At 44.6% G+C, this 17,529-nt stretch overlaps 2 protein-coding genes across 3 annotated transcripts; one reads left to right on the forward strand and one right to left on the reverse strand.

Annotated features, from left to right (window-relative positions):
- The first annotated feature begins 218 nt into the window (after positions 1-218).
- MTIF2 (mitochondrial translational initiation factor 2) lies at positions 219-10,125 on the forward strand. Of its 2 annotated transcripts, XM_048298778.1 has the most exons (15): positions 238-438; positions 726-849; positions 1,700-1,931; positions 2,408-2,513; positions 3,448-3,619; positions 3,796-3,956; positions 4,368-4,544; positions 4,945-5,084; positions 5,473-5,597; positions 6,342-6,546; positions 7,146-7,398; positions 8,077-8,217; positions 8,986-9,150; positions 9,364-9,504; positions 9,865-10,125. In XM_048298778.1, exons 3-15 carry the CDS (start codon positions 1,707-1,709, stop codon positions 10,032-10,034), a joined length of 2,181 nt encoding a protein of 726 aa, XP_048154735.1. In that variant the 5' UTR covers positions 238-438; positions 726-849; positions 1,700-1,706; the 3' UTR covers positions 10,035-10,125. The 2 variants fall into 2 exon arrangements, with proteins under 2 accessions (XP_048154736.1, XP_048154735.1); XM_048298779.1 differs by lacking the exon at positions 726-849 and having other exon boundaries at positions 219-438.
- Positions 10,126-10,679: 554 nt separating this feature from the next.
- RPS27A (ribosomal protein S27a) lies at positions 10,680-12,367 on the reverse strand. Its single transcript, XM_048298780.1, has 5 exons — positions 12,222-12,367; positions 11,894-11,948; positions 11,614-11,699; positions 11,181-11,312; positions 10,680-10,873 (listed from the first exon to the last, which is right to left on the reverse strand). Exons 1-5 carry the CDS (start codon positions 12,267-12,269, stop codon positions 10,724-10,726), a joined length of 471 nt encoding a protein of 156 aa, XP_048154737.1. The 5' UTR covers positions 12,270-12,367; the 3' UTR covers positions 10,680-10,723.
- Positions 12,368-17,529: the final 5,162 nt, after the last annotated feature.

Raw genomic sequence — 17,529 nt, forward strand, 5'->3', positions numbered from 1 at the left:
CATGTCCCGCCTCCCCTGAGGAGAGCTCCCGCCTCCCGTGAGGGGCTCCATGTCCCACCTCCCGTGAGGGGCTCCATGTCCCGCCTCCCGTGAGGGGCTCCATGTCCCGCCTCCCCTGAGGGGCTCCATGTCCCGCCTCCCCTGAGGGGATTTCCCGCCTCCCGTGAGGCGAGGCCCCGCCCCCGCCCGGGCCGCCCGAGGGTCGCAGCTGCGCCTGCGCGGTGCCCTCGCGCCCCCTCGCGGCGCGTGCGCAGAGAGCGGTGCAGCGGGCGTGAGGCGCGGAGGGGACGCGGAGTCTTTTCCCTTCCCTGCTTCCTTCCTTTCCTTCATTCCTTTCCTCCCTCATTCCCTCCGTCATTCCTCGGGCTGTCTAGGCCGGGACCCGGGGCCTCGGAGAAGGGTGCTGCCCTCGCGGGGAGGGCGGGCTGCAGCTGACAGGTATTTATTAGCCAGAACGATGGGCAGGAGAGCAGCGGGAGTCACTCGCCCGCCCCGGGAGCCGGGAAGGGTTTTCCGCAGTCAGAGCCTGGCGTGGGTTTCGCCGCTGTGAGCTGGCCCAGTGTCTTCTTGTGTTGTTTGTGTGTGTGTGTGCAGCGGCTTGTGGCAGCTCCGCGGCTCCCTCGGTTTTACCGATTCAGCCCCTTTAAGGTTCTCTTTGGGCTTAGAAGAACCACCAAAATAGCTGGGTTTGGTTGGTTAGTTTGTCATGTGCTCGCTTTCTGCAGGTGTCCGGGTGCAGGGGAGGTTTTAAAGGGCCCGCAGGCATTCTGAGAGGAGCCCAGAGCATTCCCTGCCTTTGGAGCTGCTGGGAAGGTGACACAAGGACACCTGTGAGAGGGGACATGGAAGGTACAGAGAGTCCATCTCTGAGCAGGACAGAATCACAGAATCACTGAAGGGTTTGGGTTGCAAGGGACCTTAAAGCTCATCCAGTGCCACCCCCTACCATGGGCAGGGACACCTTCCACTATCCCAGGTTGCTCCAAGCCCCGTCCAACCTGGCCTTGGACACTTCCAGGGATGGGGCTGCCACAGCTTCTCTGGGCAACCTGTGCCAGTGCAGAATAGGCAGCTCTGAGCAAAAGGAGAAGCTCAGAGAGGAGACTGTTGTCCAGGGCAGTTGGCAAAATGACTCAAACCAAAGTTAAGGTGGTTAAAAGAAGATGTGGGATGATCTGACAGAAGCTGAATTGCTGAGCCAGGGCTCAGCCTCACAGGATGTCTCTGGCCACATGACAGCACTGGTGTCACTGCCATGCTGTGGTCTTTCCGTGGTGCTTTTGTCTTGAAATGCTCAGGTAAAGGGCATTTTGTAGGTGTGTTTTGCTGCTTAGAGAGGTAGGTGGTACTTGGGTATTTCTGTCAGTATAGCATGAGGAGTGCAAATGTGGGGGTTGGTTTAGGAGATGTCAAAGAACCTCGAAGGGGGAATTAGTAGTTTATATCAAAGATCAGTGGAGAAAGATGAAAGATCTGTAAGCTCTTAGTAGATCTGTGTGTCTGCAGTAGGGGTGTGGAGAAAGGTGAAGCACGGAAGGAAATGGAAAAACTGGATCAGCTCCTAAATAGTTTAATTTTGTTAGTGTTAAAAAGCCTGTTTGGAAACATAACATATGCCTTGCGTTCCTGTCCATTTTATCCTGAGAAAGAGGGTCTTTGAGCCTCGAGGCTGATCTTGGTGTGTGCTTTGTGTTTTCAGTGGGGAAATGAACCGAGAGTTGCTGCTGAGGTTTGAAAATCTGGTACAGCTCCGCGGTGCCTGCCGGCAGCTGCGTGCCCTGTCCTCCAGGAAAGTTTGTGGAGCACCATGGAAGCCCGTGCAGTTCTCTGCACATCCCATGGGGTCCCTCCTTCTGCAACCACAGCTCTGGCAAAAAGACAGATCAGTCAGCGCTGCCTTATCACAGTGCAGACATCTAGCCACAAAGGAGGTAATTAAGGACATCCAGTAATCCCTGGGTTTGTGTGGAAGTACAAGAGCTCAGTTGGAATATTTAATTTTTTTTAAAAAAAAGGTGCTTTATTCTTGAATATAGAGAAGTTGTTAGAAATCTGTAAGACAAAATGTACTTAATGTATAATTTTTTTGCCATTCCCTCTCAAATACTGACTTAGGCATAATGAATTTTTGCTGACACTGGAGGGAATGATTGCAAACAAAAATGGAAATGGTTTTATTGATTTTTGTCCTTGTTCTGAAAAATTAAAAATGCAAAAAGATTTAAGGGTAGTGTGCTATACATTTAAAATGTTCATTATGATGTGTCAAGTCATTAATTTATTGCAATTGGTATTGTAGTAAAAAAGATGTCTTTACCTCATATGGCTCAAGAGCATTGTCTTTTTAATATTGTTTTTGTTATTTCTTAGTTTATGTATTCCTATCTATGTGTCTAATTCCATGTAGGAGACAAAAAAGAAGAAAAAGAAGATTCCCCTGACTAGAGGTGAAGTGGAGATAAGGCAGAAGATGACTGTGGAGGAACTGGCACAAGCTATGGGCAAAGACATAGGTGAGAGCCTGCTCTGGGGTCTGAAACAGCAAAATCTGCCACACCCCTTCCACCAGTGGGAAAGGCAAAGATGTCTTCAGTGGCCTTAAGTGGCCCTAGTTAGTGGTTGTTGATCCATCCCTTGGGAAGGGAGGTTGTACCCAGCTCCAAGGAAGTGTTGGGAGACACAGTGCAGACTAAAGAGAAAAGAAGTCGGGCCAGCCAAAGTGCCAGGCCAGACATCTAAATGTGAAGAAGCCAGGTCTGTCTGCCACCTCCAGCAGAAGGGCCTCAGATCCATGCAGGCTGCTCCTTATGGCTGTGGTTCCCAGGGGCTAAATTATTCTGGAAGGAAAACATGGCACCCTGCTTTGTAAGAGCTGGACCCCTGTGAGTTAAGAACTCGTGGCTGAAGAGCTTCAGCCCAAAATCCAGAGTAGCAGTAGGAATTTGGGATTCAGGAGCAATTTGTGTTTCATTAGAACAGTCATTTGATTAACTGGGAGTGGGCAAGACTTGTCTGGCATTGCTCCCTGTAGCAGTTTTTGACTACTGTAATATGTTCTGTGTTTCTACAACCAAAGAGAGGAGCATATGGTCAGATGTGTCAAATTTCCTTCCTTCTTGAATCACTCCTTTGCTGTTTGCTTTAGATGAGTTTCAGTTGTTTTCTTTTTTGGAGTTAGTGGAAAAGTAAGCTAGGAATATCTGAGTGAAAAATAAGATGGTAGCAGCTAACAGAGTAGTAATTTTCAGTAAATCTGCAAAAAGTTCTTCTCTGCGAGTATGTAGATTAACGGCAACTTTTAGATAAATCTATCTAAGGGAAAACTCCCTTGTGAATAATACTTATTAGCACAAAAAAAAATTTAAAAGCCTAATTAAGTGGGTTGGGTGGTTTTTTGTCCCACGTTTTTGTGGATGTAATTGTTAAATGTGTTTATGTTTTCCACAGATCATATTTACGAAGTGCTGCTGTACACAGACATTAACCTTGATTCAATAGAACCAGATTCCATCTTACATGAAGACCACATCAAGATGATTGTTCAGAAATCAGGAATGAAGTATAAATCAGCAAAACTGAAAGAGGAAAAGGAAAGAAAAAACACAGATGCTGTGAAGAGGCAAGTTGTGAGCTGTTCTTTTTGGCTCTTTTAGTTCTGTGTCTTTCTGCAGGTCTTCGGGGAGGAGGCAGCCCCGACTGTGCAGCACCAAGTGCTGGTAGATGCCTCTTCTTAGCTGTTGTGGCTCAGTGAATTTTTTTTGGTGTTTACAATCCCCATTTTTGCTGTAATTACAGACCTCCTGCAGACCCAGCAGTACTGACCCCACGGCCCCCAGTTGTCACCATCCTGGGACACGTTGACCATGGGAAAACAACCTTACTGGACAGCCTGCGGAAAACCCAGGTGGCGTCGATGGAAGCAGGAGGCATCACACAGCACATTGGGGCTTTTCTTGGTATGGTCCAAGTCCATGTGCTCATGTCTAACACAGTTTCCTCTCCATCTCACGCAGCAGGCTGACTTGCTGCCAGTTCACTAGGGAAAAAAGGTGCCACATAAATGGTGAGAAAGGAAACCATAACATAAAATGTCTGTTGCTGATACCTGTCATAGCTATGTTGATGGAACTTCAAAGTGAATTGTCTGCACAGTTGAAATTAGACTGTTTTGGATTATGGAGGATCCCAAGACACTTCCTCCTTCCTGAGGCTTAAACAGCACCTGTGATCTCTGTGCCAACAATTGCCTGACTGCCTAAAACATGTCGTTATTATTAGAATGCTCTCAAAGGAGTGATGCTTGATGTACAATACCTCAACTAAAGCTGGGTGAAGTGCTGATTTTGAGCCGTACCATTTGTTCACAGTGCACATGCCTTCTGGGGAGAAGATAACTTTCCTTGACACTCCTGGCCACGCAGCCTTTTCAGCCATGCGGGCGAGAGGCACCAACGTCACCGACATCGTGATTCTGGTGGTGGCAGCAGAAGATGGAGTGATGCAGCAAACCATAGAGTCCATCCAGCACGCCAAGAACGCAGGAGGTACAGTGTGGGGTGCTTTGGGAACCTGGCTTTTACCTCTCAAACCTCCTTGGACTGGGATCCACAGAACTTGGGGAGTAACTGTCCTACTCCCATTCATCATCCCCTGAGATGTTTGAAAATGTACTGAATGTTGCAGTAATACATAAAGATCCTAAAATACAAATATTTCCAAGACAGGGGTTCATTGTTTGGGTTTTTTTTTTCCTTCTCTACATGGATAACTCCTCCAGCTTCTTCCTGGTAGCTCAGATCTCAATGGCTGCTCAGGGAAGAGGCAACAAGTGAGACGATGATCTGTTCTAAGTGGCCATAACTTGCTGTAACCTTTTCTAGCAGCTGTGGTGCTAGCAGCAGGTTTTGGTTAGGTTGGAGCTGAGTTTGTGTGTTCTCTTTCTAGTTCCTCTTATCCTCGCCATTAATAAATGTGACAAACCTGAAGCTGATCCTGAAAGAGTAAAGAAGGAATTGCTGGCTCACGATGTGGTCTGTGAAGAGTTTGGAGGTGATGTTCAGGCTGTAAATATTTCTGCACTCAAGGTAAGATTGTGGTAGGAAAAATGATGGTGTTCATGGCTGGCTGATACGTGCAGAGAGATGCATTTTTATTTGGCAGCTGGAAAATAAAATGCTTCTCTTCCTGGTATTTGATACCTTGCCATGAGCTCAGTGCTACTGGCTCTTGCCAGAATTATTTGAAACACACTGAAATGTATTTTGAGGCTCAGACTTCCAGCAAGCAATAATATCTCATTTTTTTTCTGGTAATTCAGTCCAACCGTTTTGTCTCTGATATCCTGAAGTCTTGCCTGGGTGTTAAATGTCATCACATTTCAGTGGGGGAATTTGGCACTAAGGGTTCAACTTCTGATCTCACTTTGATTGGGCACTTCCTTTATTCGGTGTGGTTTTGTGTGGTTTCATGCAGGGGGAAAACCTGATGGTTTTGGCAGAGGCAACTGTTGCTCTGGCAGAGATGTTGGAACTGAAGGCAGATGCCACAGGGCCAGTGGAGGGGACTGTCATTGAGTCTCGGAAAGACAAAGGGAAAGGGTGAGTCAGCTGCCACCTCTGCGGCTTCAGTGAAGCACTTTGTAACAACACAGACACGCTGCTCAGGGCACCTGTGCCTCAGTAAATAAAGCTGGAGCACTTTCTTTGCAGGGTTTCTAACTAAAGCCTTGAAATACTGCTCTGCAACACAAGAGGTTATAAACCAATGGGGCAAAATTCATCATATCCCTGAAATGAAATCCTGTAACAGGAAATAGTTTAAAATGGTAGAATGTGTTTTTTAAGATGTTATTAAAACAGTAGGAATGATGAAGTTAACAGTCAATACATAAAAAATTCTTTACAAGTTTTGTGTAACGTGACGTTCTACCCTTAAGTATCTTAGTCCTCCATTTGCAGGTTCTGTGTGAATGAGGTGTGTTCTGCCCTCTTTAAAACTGAACTGAATTCTAGGAAATTGTTGGGATTTGTTGTTTGGGGTTGTTGTTTTTTGTTTTTTATTTTGGGTGGGGGTTCACTTAATGTGTAAAATCATTCTCTTCCTGGGTTCACAAATGCCAGATTTTGGATTGATCTGCAGAAATGAAGAGTACAGTACAGATTTTGGGATTTTTTAACTCACTTAAAAATTAGGTGAGTGCTCTAGTAAATCATCACAGGAATATTCTGCCTGTGATGGATCACAAATCCATCCTGGTTATGTTGTGCCTACACTGACCGTGAAGACAGGGAGAAACATCACTTGCATTTTGTCTGTTATTTTTCTCCTCTGCTCTTCACTAGTCCACTCACCACAGCCATCATCCAGAGAGGAACTCTGAGGAAAGGCTGTGTTCTGGTTGCAGGGAAGACCTGGGCAAAAGTGCGTTTCCTGTTCGATGAGAATGGCAAAGCTGTGGATGCAGCCTCACCAGGCATCCCTGTGGAAATCATGGGCTGGAAGGAATCCCCTTCAGCAGGAGATGAAATCCTTGAAGTAGAGTCTGAGGTACAGAAAGAACTGTTCAATGGAAAGTTCCCACTGCAGGAAAGTGGATGGGAAGGAGCTGAGTAACAAAATAAGTGAGAGCTTTAAATCACCTGGATAATTTCATGAAAGGTGGAGCATGGGGATTAAGGGACCTGAGTTAGATGCTCTAGAAGAGGAATGAGGGCTTGCACTTTGCCTCTTTCTTTTTCCACCTTTCCCCTGCTGGAGTGTCCTCATCTCCATTGGAACAATCCAGTACTTCAGGAGATCAGTGTTTTAATTTGAGAAAGAGAGAACTCTTGTCTGACAAAGAGAAAATGCACAAAATACAGCTTGAAATAGGTGTTGCGAGAGCTGGAAAAACACCACATGAAAGAATGAACAATAAATTCTCTTCTGCAATGCGGGGATACTGTAAAAATAGGCCTTGAGTCATGTGGTAGCTTAGGGAGGAAAAGCTCTTGTCTCATTCTGTGCCATCTGTGCAGCAAAACCTATAGTTAAAAGTGAAGGAAAATGAGTGAGCCTGTAGAGAAGATGCAAAAGGATGAGACTGCATTATTGCAGAGCATTCTGATGCAGTGCTTTAAAGGTAATCTTTCTGTCTTCCTGCCCAGCAAAGGGCACAGGAAGTTGTGGCTTGGAGGAGCTATGTTGAAGAACAGGAGAAGATGAAGAAGGATCTGGAAGTTATTGAAGCAAAGCAAAAGGAACACAGGTTGGAATATGAGAAGAAGCAGCAGAAGCTGTCCCACCTGACCTGGAGACAGAGGAAGGCAGCGCTGTACAAGGCCAATAAGCATGTGATGTTCTCAAGGCCTAAGGAGAGAGCAGAGATGGATGAAAACACACTGTCATTAATAGTTAAAGGTGCTGTCCCTGTCTGTTTGCTGCTCCTTTGATGCTGTGCTTCTCAAATGCTCAGTCTGAAACAGAGCTCTAAATTAAACACAGTTTCTGTTACCAAAAGTTTAATCAGTTTAAAACTGATTATTGAACTGCTCTCCTGAGAGCAGGGGCATCAGAAAGCATCCAGTGGGCAGAAGGACGTGCTTCCAGCAGGGCCAGAACAACAGGAAAACTTCACATGCCCAACCCACTTATCCAGGAACTCCTAAGTAAAATCCATACATATAAACCCCTATATAAGCATATATATACACATATATAAAACCCTATATATATAAATAATAAAAGATACAAGCTATAAGCATTTTGCATCAGCAAAATAGAGAAGAACAATTATATATTAAAGTGGGACAGGAGGAACTTGGTTTAACCTCAGGTAGTGATACTCAAGCAGTGACTGTAGTTGAAAACCTGCAAACTTGACCTGACAGTGACAGCAGATGTAGAGTCTCTGGCCCTACTGTATTTATCCAGTTTATTTTTGGAATTAACAGACTTTTTGGATGAATTTTAACATACTACTCGAAATACAGTGACAGATGTCAAAAGACTTTGTTGCATAGTGTGGAGTTGACAGTAGTTGTATTTCTGTGTCTTTGACTTGCACAAAGTCAGCAGTACTTCCATTTATCCATGCAGGTGATGTGGATGGATCTGTTGAAGCTATTCTGAATATCCTGGACAGCTACGATTGTGAGGATGAATGTAAACTGGATGTTGTCTACTTTGGAATGGGAGATATCAGTGAAAATGATATCAGTCTTGCTGAAGCGTTTAATGGTGTGTGTTTAAAAATCATTTTACAATTTTGGAATTCCTGACTTACTGAAATGGATAGGCCTCAGTCAAGTTTTCTTTTCTCAATAAAAATTAGCAGCATCAATAAGGTAAATTTATGTCAATCTTAAAAATGCTTTCTTGAACCTCAGGCTGGTGCAGGAGGGGAGCCTGGAAGTCTCATGGGAATGGAAGGACTCTGGAAAAGCTGTTGCCAGAAACTCAGTTGTTAAGGTTAAACTCTGACTCTTCACTCAGGGTGCTTTATGATGTTCACACAGGGCAGAGCTAGAAAAGCAGGTTAGAAAATCATTTCCTTTTGCTCAGGGAGGCAACTGGATCTAGGACTGAGTCAGTTGTTGCTGTTCATCCCCTGTAATTCTCACCTGCTGCAGAGGGTGAGGTCAGTGCACCTGCCATAGCCCACAGGTGGGCAAGAATCATTTAGAATTCACTTCTAGCTTTATTTGGACAGCTAAGTTAGTTCTCCAGCCCAAGAACGAGAGATCTGTGTCCTTTACATGAGCTGTGTGTGTTATTTTCTGCTTTGATACCTCCAGCTCTGTCATCAGGGACTTTCTATGGGCTTTTTTGGGCCATTTATTTCGGTAGCAGGTTTGTAGCAGTCCGTGTGCCCTAGTGAGTGAGGCAAACGGTCCCCCCTTAAAAGAGAAGGAGGAATAAAATGTACCCTGTGCTGCAAAATTTCACTTTAACTGTTCAAAGACTCATCTCTTGTAGTCATCACTTGACAGTTGTTTCATTTATCAGGTGTAATACTTGGATTCAGTGTGAAAGCCAATGAAAGTATCAAAAAGCTGGCTGATAGAAAGGGAATAAAAATTAAACTTCACAACATCATCTACAAACTCATAGAAGACTTGAAGGATGAGCTGAACAGCAGGCTGCCCCCAACTGTGGTGGAAAGTACAGTAGGTGAGTTTTCATTGACTGATGTGTTTTTGCCTCAGAATGTGGCCTCAAGTTTATTCCCCAGCGAAGTGTTCCTCTTTTATCAACTATTTTATACTACCCTGTAACTGCTTTTCTATTTTGTTAAAAAGCATGGCAAGTAAAAAAATGCAGCCTGCTTCTACCTCGTGCCAGTTTGTTATTCCTATGGACTTCAACTTTATTTTTTACTTTTAGGAGAAGCTTCTGTTCTTGACACCTTCTCTGTCACAGTAGGAAAAAACAAAATTCCAGTGGCTGGATGCAGAGTGCACAAGGGGCTGCTGGACAGAAAAATGAAGTTTAAGCTAATCCGCAACAAGGATGTCATTTGGAAAGGTGAGTGGAATTCCCACAAAACATGGATTTGTGTTTAGTATTTTTAGACATTGCTAGTCCCCTGGGAAGTTAGTACCAAGGATCCTAGGGCAATCCTGAATTCTGTCCAGGATGGAGAAGAAAGCCACCAAATGCTGGTGTACTGTTCCCAGATCTTTTTCCAACCATCCACTCTGGTAGGAAAGAGTGCAAAAGAGCCGGTGTCTGACTTCCATTAACCCCAACACCCACAATCCCTACGTTTTCCTGCTTTCCTTGTGTAGTCACAAAGTGAAACATTAATTCTGCAGGAAGGGCAAACCAAACCACTCCTCAGCTCTGCTGCTGGTGGCCTCTCTTTCATGCATTTTCTCTTTGTAGGATGTTTATCATCACTGAAGTACCATAAAGATGATGTTCAGGTAATAAAAACAGGAATGGATTGTGGATTGAGTTTGGACAAAAATCTGGAATTCAGTATTGGAGATGAAATTATCTGTTACGAAGAAAAAGAAGTTCGACAGACAACTTCCTGGGACCCGGGCTTTTAAAGACATTTTAACACATGAACACTAAAGGACATATATTATATTCCTGGCTGGCCTTTTAAAAAACTCTTAACATTAAATGAACTTCCAGAGATGCACAGGAGCTGTTCTTTACATCAGAGCACTTCAGATACATTTTGTATCTGAAATGTTCTGCTTTTCTATCGTGTCAAGCAACCAGCTTCCCTCAGTGGAAGATGGGATAAACCACCAGAGTAACTACAAGCACTTCAAGTGTGTAAAACTATCACGGTAAAATATTTCTGATGACAATCTCTTGGGTCCAAAACAGCTGAGCCATCTCTGCCCTCCCCTCCCAGTGCTGCTGTGCACTATTTCAGTGTGTTCTCTGCATTCTGTCACCAGGACTCCCATACCCCATTCTCCAGCACTGACCCACTTGCAGACCTGACTCTGGACCTCTGAATTTCCAATTCTTCCAGATCACAACTGTCTCATGTTAAAGAGAGCACATCTAAGGTTAGCTCAGGTGTTGGTTTTTTCCCTTTTAAAACTGGTACCCAGTATTCTTTAAATCAAGTTGCTGCTTCGGTGTTATACCAAGTATTTCACCCTAGCTGGCAGGCAGCACCCAAAGGTCCACAGGTTTTTCTCACTGATCAGCAAACACAGCGCCACAGAAATAAATCCTTAAACCGTACAGAAGCTCAGATTTTTATTGTCTGGTACATTTACTTGTCTTCTGGCTTATTGAAGCAGTATGTCAGACAGCACTTGCCACAGTAGTGTCTGTCAAAGTGACTGGCCATGAAGACTCCGGCGCCACACTCCTCCGAGGGGCACTCCCGGCGCAGGCGGCTGATCTTGCCGTTCTCATCCACCTGGGAAGGACAAACAGGCAATGGCTCACATACACTCTCCACCTCTTAGCGACAAAAATAATTCTGAGTATTTTCCACTGGCGTAATAGTTTTTGTAACAGTAACTACATCGAACTTTTGGAGATAAAAGTCAGAAGGGCCCAGCTGCAATAGATCGTGTGCCTTTTATTTAACACGTAGGATGTTTGCAAATAGAATGAGTTTAAATATTAAATACAGCAGGCTCTGTGCAGACCAGTTACAGGCTCCACATCCTCCCTGGTGAGGGATGAGTCTCCATCAAGCTTCTCGAGTTAGTTCTGCCTACCTTGTAGTACTTGAGCACTGCAAGCTTAACCTTCTTTCTCTTATGCTTGTTCTTCTTGGGAGTTGTGTAAGACTTCTTCTTCCTTTTCTTAGCACCACCACGGAGTCTCAGCACCAGGTGAAGGGTTGATTCCTGTTTGCAAAGCACATGAAAGAGACTCAAAATGCCTTCTCAAAGCAAGTGCAGCATTTAAGCAGGCTTCCTGCTTTTACCTAGAGAAAGTACATCTGAAGTGCCAGGCACTTAAGAAAGCTCTAAAAGGATTATTTGCTATTAAGGTGGCATCCCAAGTTCCCAGCATCAACACTGCCCAATCCCTTGATTTGGCTAAATCTATTAGAAATACTTCTTAGTCAGCAAAGAAAAGGTCAGTCAGCTCTGCCTGTGCCAGTTCCTGGGTACTGCACTGCTCTGTCCACCCTTTCCTACTCACTTTTTGAATGTTGTAGTCGGACAGTGTGCGTCCATCTTCCAGCTGCTTCCCAGCAAAGATCAGCCGCTGCTGATCCGGAGGGATGCCTAGTGGTGAGATAAATCAGGAATAAATGACAGGCGTGAGCTACAACAGGCTGCAATAAAATCAAAAATTGCTGCAGAAAATTACAACTGTGTAAGGCACACATCAATCCACTAGAGTGCACTGACAGTAATACATACAACATATACGGATTGATATCAATATTTAATAATCAGTAAGTGCCGATTGAACCTACCCTCCTTATCCTGGATCTTCGCTTTTACATTTTCTATAGTATCAGAAGGCTCAACCTATTACGAAACACAACAACAGAATCAAAACGCGCTGCACATTTCAATTAGCCCAGATAGGCCGAAAAACCACGAGGAGCTCCCGGCACACGCCCGGTGCTGCCACGGCCATTCCGGCCTCCACCGCGTGGCCCGAACCGCCCCAGGCAACGCAGGGCCGCGTTTCCCCACACATCCCGGGCTTTCCCGGCGCATCCCGCTGCCTCCCGGCACATCCACGCGTTTCGGAACACCGGCAGGCACGGGCGGCGCGGTCCGGCGGCGGCGGCTCACCTCGAGGGTGATGGTTTTCCCCGTGAGGGTCTTCACGAAGATCTGCATGGCGAGGCGGGCAGGGGCGGCGCGGGCCGGCTGGGGCGGGGCGGCTGGGCCGGAGCGCGGGCTGCCCGCGCTGCTCGCGGAATGGCGGCGGCGGCCCGAGAGAGCGCCGCGCCCGCACGCACGGGGTTTCCGTGCGCGCCGGGGGAGGGAGGAGCCGGGCGGGCGTGCGGCGCGCCGGGACTACGGCTCCCGGCATGCCCCGCCGTTGGCGGCCGCGCCCGCGCCTGCTGGGAGGTGTAGTCCCGCCACGCGAGGTGTGGGCGGGAACTGCGGCTCCCACAGTGCACCACGGCGGCAGCCGTGACGGGTGAGGCGGGGCCGCGGTGAGGGGAGGAGGAGAAGTCGCCATGAGGGGATGAGGCGGGGCCGCGGTGAGGGGAGGAGGAGAAGTCGCCATGAGGGGATGAGGCGGGGCCGCGGTGAGGGGAGGAGGAGAAGTCGCCATGAGGGGATGAGGCGGGGCTGCTGTGGAGGGTGGGTTTTTCAGCCGCCTGACTCGGTTCTGCTGTGCATTTTTCTGTCGATTTTTCACGTACCTGAGTCTCTCTCAAGGCCAGGTTGGGCACGGCGTGGAGCATCCTTGTCTAGTGGGAGGTGTCCCTGCCCGTAGCAGGGGGTTGGAACTGGATGAGCTTTAAGGTCCTTTCCCACCTAAACTGTTCTGGGATTCTATGATTTTCCCGCGGCGTGCAATCCCAGAATTCGATGTCCTGGTTCCTGGGGAGGCAGTTTAAACACGCCTCACAGCCACTTTGCCACCTGCGGATTCCTTGAGATCAATTCCAGGTTTATATTTGGGCAAAGATTTTTTAAACTGGAAAAGCTGTAGGTAAGTTGGGAATAAAGGAGCCCTGAGTCATGACTTGGAAATTATTTTTTAGGTGGTTTTATGGTTATGAGTCTAATATGGGAAAGGCTAAAGCAGAATAGGACCTGCTTGAATAAATCAGCTGGGACCATTTTAACAATTTCAACCCTTCTGTGTTTTGATCAGAAACCGAGAAAGCAGGTTGTGCTGGGTAAGGACTGTCTGAGGAGTGCTACATTATATACACTAATGCATTTCACAACATAATAAATATTTTTCAGGTAAATGAGCACTTGACAGTATGTAAAAAGTGGTTTGCTGGGTTTTTTTTTCCTCCAGTTGGTATGAGCAGACCGGTTGTGGCCTCTGTGTTGTTACAGAAATCAAGGATTGATACATTTTCAGCTGGTTTTTGTGCCCCCGTGAACACTGCAGCAGAGTCAGGAGCACTACAATGAATTCATTATCCCAGGAATAACAGTAGGGTTCATGCTTGAAAACCCCTTTTTGGGAGTTTTGAAATGACAAAGCTGTCCTAAACCAGGAGAAAATCAACATAACTAAGATGACCTGTGACATTTATCCCACATGCCTTGTGTTAGCATTACCAACCCTTCTGTGCAAAGGTTATTGCTGAAGTTCCTGAGGGATTCCTGCCTGCCTGCCTATGTCTGCCCTTTTCAGACACTGAGATGGGAAAGGCCTAGAATAAATAAAAATTCTTAGTTTTTGAGACTGGTAGGAATAAGGGATACTGGCTCTGCTTTTAAATCTTGAATTGGATTGGTATTTTAAGACACTAAAATGCACAGCCCCTGCTCCCTTGGTTTTCCACAGCTGTAAGTGCAAAGGACATTTAGTGCCCACCTAGAGAAAATATACTATATACACAATATGTTTGATGCTGCAGCTGTCCAAATAAGTGCTGGTTACCTTAGTTTTAAGTAATATTGGTGATTATTTAATCTCAGGTGAATTTAGAGAATGCCTCATAATGAAAAGTTTTTCTGCATTTTCATTGTCTTGAGCAATGTTGCTTTGCTTTTGGGGCTGGTTTTTATTATCTCAGAGCAGCACAGTGGAGCTTGCTCTATTATTTTCTCTATTCATTTTATTTTCATTCTACCATATGTACTTAATAGCTTAGGATGTCCCAGAAAGTTGTTTTCCTGTTCGTTCTCTCTATACAAACCTCATATCCAAAAATACATCCACGGATAATGGAGTATGTTACTGTGTGCAAGGACATCCTCCCTTCAGCCAAATGGGAATGTGAGGTGTTTATTGCCACAATCAAGAAGGGTTAAAGGAATGCAGTTTTTTCTTCATAGGAGATTAAAAGCTCTGGAATCTGAACCCATAGCTCTGTAACACTCTTGGAAAAGAGCAATGGAGCTTGAACTAAATTATAATGTTTAAAATACGTGCAAAATATGTTGCTTTAATTAAGACATTAATAACCTAGTTATCTCTGCCTTCTCTCATTTATATTTTTAAATGTTTCCATTCTTGTTTTATTTTTATATGGCAGCTGCTAATGATTGTGTTAAACCTCACTAACGTGAAAACCTTAATTTAACTGATGCTGCAAAAGGTGTTTCATAAAAAATCACCTGCCTGAGGGGACTTTTTTCAGTTCCTAAAAAAAAATTCTCAGATTTAGAAAATATATTTTCAGTGTATTAGCTTATAATGTTTGTAATTGTTTGGTTTGGGTTATTTTTTATTACCACTTTTTAAAGGCTTTAGCAGTTTTGACTCTGAATTTGACTCTGACATCTGAATTGATGAGACGGTACTGGGGTTATCCTGCCCTGCCATGTTTTGTATTTCAGCTGTTCATGTCCCTGGTAAAACAGCTGAAGAGTTGCTTGGATATTTGGAAAGGAAAGTAGAAAAGTTTGTGTGCTGTGCTGTAGCAATTTGAAATATCACAGTTCACACACCACACCGAATGCAGCCCTTCCTTGCCACGTTCTTTTGGTGACTCTCGTGGTGTTTATAAAGTGCTGGTGTGGCAGCCATGCGCATTAAGTCCGTTTTTATCCATTTTTGGGTTTTTCCTTGGCCCCTTCCCTAAAGGAACTGAAATTGGAGAGCTCAGCTGTTCTGTGTGTTGTGAAAACTGACAAGCTAATCTTAAATATATCTCTGTGTGTACAGATGAAAATCTATGACTTGAGGTTTTTCCAAAAGAATCCAGAGTCCTGGAAGGAATTGGGCATTCAATGCTGTTGAAAACTTCAGTAATGCAACATTCTATTTCTAGATGCTTAGATCTCATTGCTAATGTAATCCCTGGATATCAAACACACAAATTAGTTCATTAACTCATCTCCTATAGCCTGCTGAGTAACAGCTACTCAAAAATAGCTTTCTCCTGTTTCTGCCCATTGGTTAATTAGATTTGTTCTTCCCAAATCACAGATGTTATATTTTCTGAAATTTCACTGGAAAAGACTGTATGTTTTAAGGACCTCCAGCCCCCTGAGATTTACTCATTATCTGCCAGTGGTAAAATGTGTCCTTTTCTTTCATCTGTGTTTTCTTCCTTAGACTGCTGTTGCTTAGTTAAGATACAATTTTTAATTCTTATTTTATTTCCTGGCCATATTTCAGACCATTTTATGGGATCATTTTCAGGTTGCCGTGTCTTCTAGTGTTTCTTGATTTTGTCACTCCAGGACATTTCTATTTACAGGAAAAAATATTCTTTATATCTATGTTTTCAAGTAAAAGGTTAGATTTTAATTTCACCACTAGCTTTTCCACAGCTTGACTGACAAATCAGTCAAGATCATTGTGGGGCTTTATGGGAGGGAAAGGGAGAGGTAACCATACATGAATACAGCATGATCTTGCTAGTTGATTTTTCAGATGATTGCTTCTTTCTGTTGGAAAGCTGTCCTAACACTGCATTAATTCACTGTCTCAGTCAACAGTGGATTAGAAATCTACAATTTTCATTTATGAGGGCTTTTTTTATCTCAGCCCATCACAAAAAGGATGGATTTGGGCTATTGGAAGAAATAAGCAAGAAAAGAAAACACAACAAAATTTTAATAACAAACTTTGAAACTTGAAATTTTAACTTAGCTCCCATTCCAGCCTGCAAATTACTTTGGATTCAGTGCTCCTTTGGGCAACTTTCCATGGAGAGAACTCTGCAGGCACTTGGCTTTTAGTGGAGCCTCTATGAGCAGACTCTTGGGCAACCTGCAACCTCAGCACTTAGTGCTTAGGACACACAAAAATAAACAGAGTCCTGCTTGGTTCCAAGGTCTGTAAGTTTTCAGAGAGGCTTTTTCTTGCACTGCCAGACCCAAGGGCAGAAGCTCTCCAGGCAGCAGGAACCCAAGCCAAGGGCAGACAGCTGCAGCAAACCACATGGGCAGCAAGTGCCAGGAAACCACTCTGCAGACAAGCTAACATGTATCTGCCTGGACTTAGCTAAGAGAAGTGCTTGAATTGAAAGACAAAATTTCTGAAAATTAGGTTTTCTGCATCCACACATGGTTATTTGCATCTATTGTGCTTTTTGTGTCTTGCTCCAATAAACTGCCCTTGACTTCTGTGGCTGCAGCTCCTCTGTCATTCTGTTGCTGTTACGGGTTTCAGAAATTATTTTGAGTGCAAGCAGGGATTTTGGCCTTTAAATCTTTTAAATTAAAATAAATTATGTGTCATTCATTTCATCACCTTTATTTTTTTCAACTCAGTCTTTGGATTTCTAATCCACATTGAAATTAGTGAGTGAGCTCTGCAATATGCTTAATATGAATAGTAAAAAGCTTTTTAGGGCAAATGCAAGATATTTAAAAGTGGTTTTTACTTTTTCTTAGGTGCGTTGTTATTCTAAATGATACCACTGGTACTTTGGAAGACTGGGACAAGACAGAAGTTGCTTGGGGAGAAAATAAGCAAGAAAAGTTATCTCAGGATGGAGTACTTGAAGATCAGAAAGATGCCAGGCTGATGGAACATGTTTGCTGGTAGTTCTGCGCGACAACAGAGGGAGCGCTTACAGCAGGCAAGTGAAGACTCCTCCTAGCTCGGAATGAGCTGTAGGAAACGCTGAGCGTTACGAACAGTGCCGAGAATGCTTTTACCAACAAGTAGCAGTTATTTGCCCATTTAATATGTCTGTGTGAGAATGTGTGCATGTTTGTATTTTAACTGGAAATGTATTCTCCGTGAGGAAGAAAGCTGTGGAATGGTACGGAAATGGTAAATGCACCTACGTTCTCAGCTTCAGTACATCAGGCCTGGCCTTGCTGTGGTCTGCGCAAGGGTTTGGAGTCAGTGGGAGGGAACTGCTCTGAATGGCTCCTCATTAGGGAGCTGGACAAAGGGGATGCAGGTAGGCATGTCCCGGTGCTTGGTCTTTTTGGTTTGTTCCCTGCTAGGTCATTGCTGGAGTCATAGCACAAATTAGATTATCAAGATAATCTA

The sequence above is a fragment of the Corvus hawaiiensis genome, chromosome 3 (assembly GCF_020740725.1).
Source record: "Corvus hawaiiensis isolate bCorHaw1 chromosome 3, bCorHaw1.pri.cur, whole genome shotgun sequence".
Taxonomy (NCBI): Eukaryota; Metazoa; Chordata; class Aves; order Passeriformes; family Corvidae; genus Corvus; species Corvus hawaiiensis.

Excerpts from the sequence above, each read along its gene's own strand:
- MTIF2 (XM_048298779.1), top strand. The coding sequence starts at position 1,707 with ATGAACCGAGAGTTGCTGCTGAGGTTTGAAAATCTGGTACAGCTCCGC. Across the intron at positions 1,932-2,407 it reads GACATCTAGCCACAAAGGAG|GAGACAAAAAAGAAGAAAAA; the intron begins GTAATTAAGGAC and ends AATTCCATGTAG. Across the intron at positions 3,957-4,367 it reads GCACATTGGGGCTTTTCTTG|TGCACATGCCTTCTGGGGAG; the intron begins GTATGGTCCAAG and ends ATTTGTTCACAG.
- RPS27A (XM_048298780.1), bottom strand. The coding sequence starts at position 12,269 with ATGCAGATCTTCGTGAAGACCCTCACGGGGAAAACCATCACCCTCGAG. Across the intron at positions 11,700-11,893 it reads GAAGATCCAGGATAAGGAGG|GCATCCCTCCGGATCAGCAG; the intron begins GTAGGTTCAATC and ends TCTCACCACTAG. Across the intron at positions 10,874-11,180 it reads CAGTGCTCAAGTACTACAAG|GTGGATGAGAACGGCAAGAT; the intron begins GTAGGCAGAACT and ends TGTCCTTCCCAG.